This window comes from Sphaeroforma arctica (assembly GCF_001186125.1).
Source record: "Sphaeroforma arctica JP610 unplaced genomic scaffold supercont1.1820, whole genome shotgun sequence".
NCBI classification, from domain to species: Eukaryota; class Ichthyosporea; order Ichthyophonida; genus Sphaeroforma; species Sphaeroforma arctica.
In genome coordinates this window covers 1-2761 of record NW_014038738.1, presented here as the reverse complement: position 1 = coordinate 2761, position 2761 = coordinate 1, and the positions used below count along the sequence as shown (strand labels likewise).

At 42.5% G+C, this 2761-nt stretch overlaps 2 protein-coding genes across 2 annotated transcripts; one reads left to right on the top strand and one right to left on the bottom strand.

Annotated features, from left to right (window-relative positions):
• Positions 1-401: 401 nt before the first annotated feature.
• On the bottom strand, positions 402-968 carry SARC_11683 (hypothetical protein; the record flags this gene model as incomplete). Its single annotated transcript, XM_014294224.1, has 2 exons — positions 402-889; positions 966-968. 2 exons carry the CDS (start codon positions 966-968, stop codon positions 533-535), a joined length of 360 nt encoding a protein of 119 aa, XP_014149699.1. The 3' UTR covers positions 402-532.
• A 285-nt stretch (positions 969-1253) lies between these two features.
• Positions 1254-2702, top strand: SARC_11682 (hypothetical protein). The gene has a single exon (XM_014294223.1). The coding sequence runs from the start codon at positions 1290-1292 to the stop codon at positions 2367-2369; it is 1080 nt and encodes a 359-aa protein (XP_014149698.1). The 5' UTR covers positions 1254-1289; the 3' UTR covers positions 2370-2702.
• Positions 2703-2761: the final 59 nt, after the last annotated feature.

Here is a 2761-nt window from a genome sequence, read left to right as displayed (position 1 = left end):
ATATATATACATATATATATATATATATAACTAATATATATATATATATATATATATATAATACATATATATATATATATATATATATATATAATACATATATATAAATACATAAATATATCCAAATTTATGTATTTATACAAATACCCCTGTATATATGCGACAATACTAGAAATATGTATGTAAATATACAATACGTTTTTGTTTCAAATGCAAATCACCTTTAAAATCCTGATCCGACAGACCGAGTGCCCGACAGAGATTTTTTATTGATTTTTTGAAATTTAGATTTTTTTTCGTAATCATAATGCAGCCTTCTAAAATCAAACGGAATCATATTTTTAGTATTAATATGGATATTAAAAGCAGGTGACTTTTGTGATATTTGAATTATCGTATATGTGGACGTGTACAACGACTTTATGTAAGTGTATATGTGACCGTTAGATTCTGGTGTAAAGGCGAGGTGGGCAAGTGAGTGTATGAATATATAGAAGTGACTGTGATCAGGATGTTAAGAAGTAGGCGATGGTTACCTGTTCTGTTCAAACAAAGCATCACGGAAGACTTGCCAGATACAACTCCCAGTGATACGCCATTTCGAAATGGTGACCAAATCCATCAAATGGAACGCATCTGTACGCACGTGTCTCCAAACACGGACGAATTCAGGCTTGCTAGGTTGTTCCACCAGGTGTGGAAACAGTTGTTCAAATGTTTCATAAGTTCCTCGTCCAGGGATATGACCATCACCAGCATTCTGCTCGTCATCGTCTTCTACGTCACTATTATCTGAATCGCTGTCTGCGTCGCGTCCACTGAGTGTATTGCCATCAATTCCAATCAAGTCTAGAAATAATGCGGAACTACGGGTCAATATTAGACCATTCTTTTAAATAAAAAAAGTTAATGAATTGCAAGACGACACGAAAATGGAAAACACATCAACTTGAATGGCCTTATACCATTATTTACTCATACACTGGCGAGCTTCGCCCTCCTAAAGGCCCCTCCTTTTCCTCCCTTTCCCCTTCGAAATTCATCAAAAGTCGCTTAGGCACTCATGACTCAGCGTCTTAGGCTCTCAGCAATCTCTATTGATGAGTCATGCATACCACAAGAAAAAAAATCGAGCAGGTAATTTGAAATTGAGTCATCATTTTGCAACATCGTTATCGCTGGCAACAGCACAACGGCTTGCACGTATAAAAGTGCAGCGTGCTTGCTTGCGGTTGCTATCATAGCAGTTTTTTCTACAAACCTGCATCTTTTTTACTGTTCAACCAACGATGTCATACTACTCTTCTGAAACGCCACCTTCAGCTAGTTTTACGGGGTATCCACCCGCACCTGCAAGTCCGAATACCACTAATAACTTCGGGGCGCATGCTGCTGGCCCCAGCAATGCGTCGGCGACGTTTAACTATCCTCCACCTGGTACAAATATATCACCACACCAAATCCAGAGTAGTTCATATACGTCTTTGAGCCCAAATCAATACACCCCCACGTCATATTCGCACATGCAACCATCACAGGCCCATGCACAGCAATACGGACATAGCTCGCTAGCCCTGCCGGGCATGTATAGCGCACCGAATATACACTATCAAGCACCACCACCACAAGTCACACAAGCTCAACAACCACCACAGCAGCAGTCTTTTTTCCATGCCCAGCAACCGTATGCACAGACTAGTACACAGTCCATGCAGCAAGCATACGCACAACCCAATGCACAACCTGTTTATGGACAGATTCACAATGCTAACGCGGACATGGGTAGCTACAAACCAGCACCAATACCGACTACACACTCTGGCCCACCTCCAGCCGGTTACCCGTCTGCATCTATGGCAAATGGTGTGCCGCAACAAAATGTGTCAACGGGTTACAACCCAAGTCAGTCATACTATAATCATGATGAAAGCACATTTGCTCCTGCTACACAAAGCACTGGTGCTGGTGTGGGCGCAGGTGCATACGTACCTACCGGCGGGAGCTATAGCAACGAAAGCTCGTGTAAGAAATGCCACGGTCAGGGGCTGACTGAGAAGCCACACAAGGAGTGTAAGAAGTGTGGTATGTCACATTACGCACACAAAAAACAGCAACAACAGCAACAACAGCAATCGTCGGGCCAAGGCGGCGGTGCAGAGCCGAAGTGCAAAAAGTGCATGGGAATGGGTGCTGGTATGACAAAGGCATGTAAGGAATGTGGCAAGACATATCTGACCGGTGCAGCAGCTATGCTTGGAGGCGGGGCGGGAAATGGGGGCAGTGGTGGAGGGAGTTTATCAGGCCTGGCTAAGCTCGGAGGGTCTGGCGGAGGCGGCTTGTCGTCGTTGTTAGCTTTAGCCAAGAAGTGATCGACTATCAAGCAGTTTTAATTGGCAATACTTGCAGTACATATTGCACTGAGGAAGACCTTGGTTGTTTATTAAGTGATGACTTCAGCCCAACTAATCGCTCTATGCCAAAAACAGTACTGCTTGAGTATTAGGGTACGTCTTTGTGCATTCCAAAGCAATCGATTCTTTAGTATTTTTATTGCTTATTCGTACAATGCCGGCACTAGCAGCAGTGCTAAGTACGCAGTACAAACCTTTTAGAAGATAAACTACAGACTGCTAGATGAGTCATGGAATATACAGAACAGCGAATACAATCGATAGCTCGCATCTGACTGTCGCTTCTAGGAGATGTCATAGACACCATCGTTATATATATATATATATATGTGTGTGTGTGTATGATATGA

Coding starts and splice junctions, on each gene's coding strand:
- SARC_11682 (XM_014294223.1), top strand. CDS start 1,290: ATGTCATACTACTCTTCTGAAACGCCACCTTCAGCTAGTTTTACGGGG.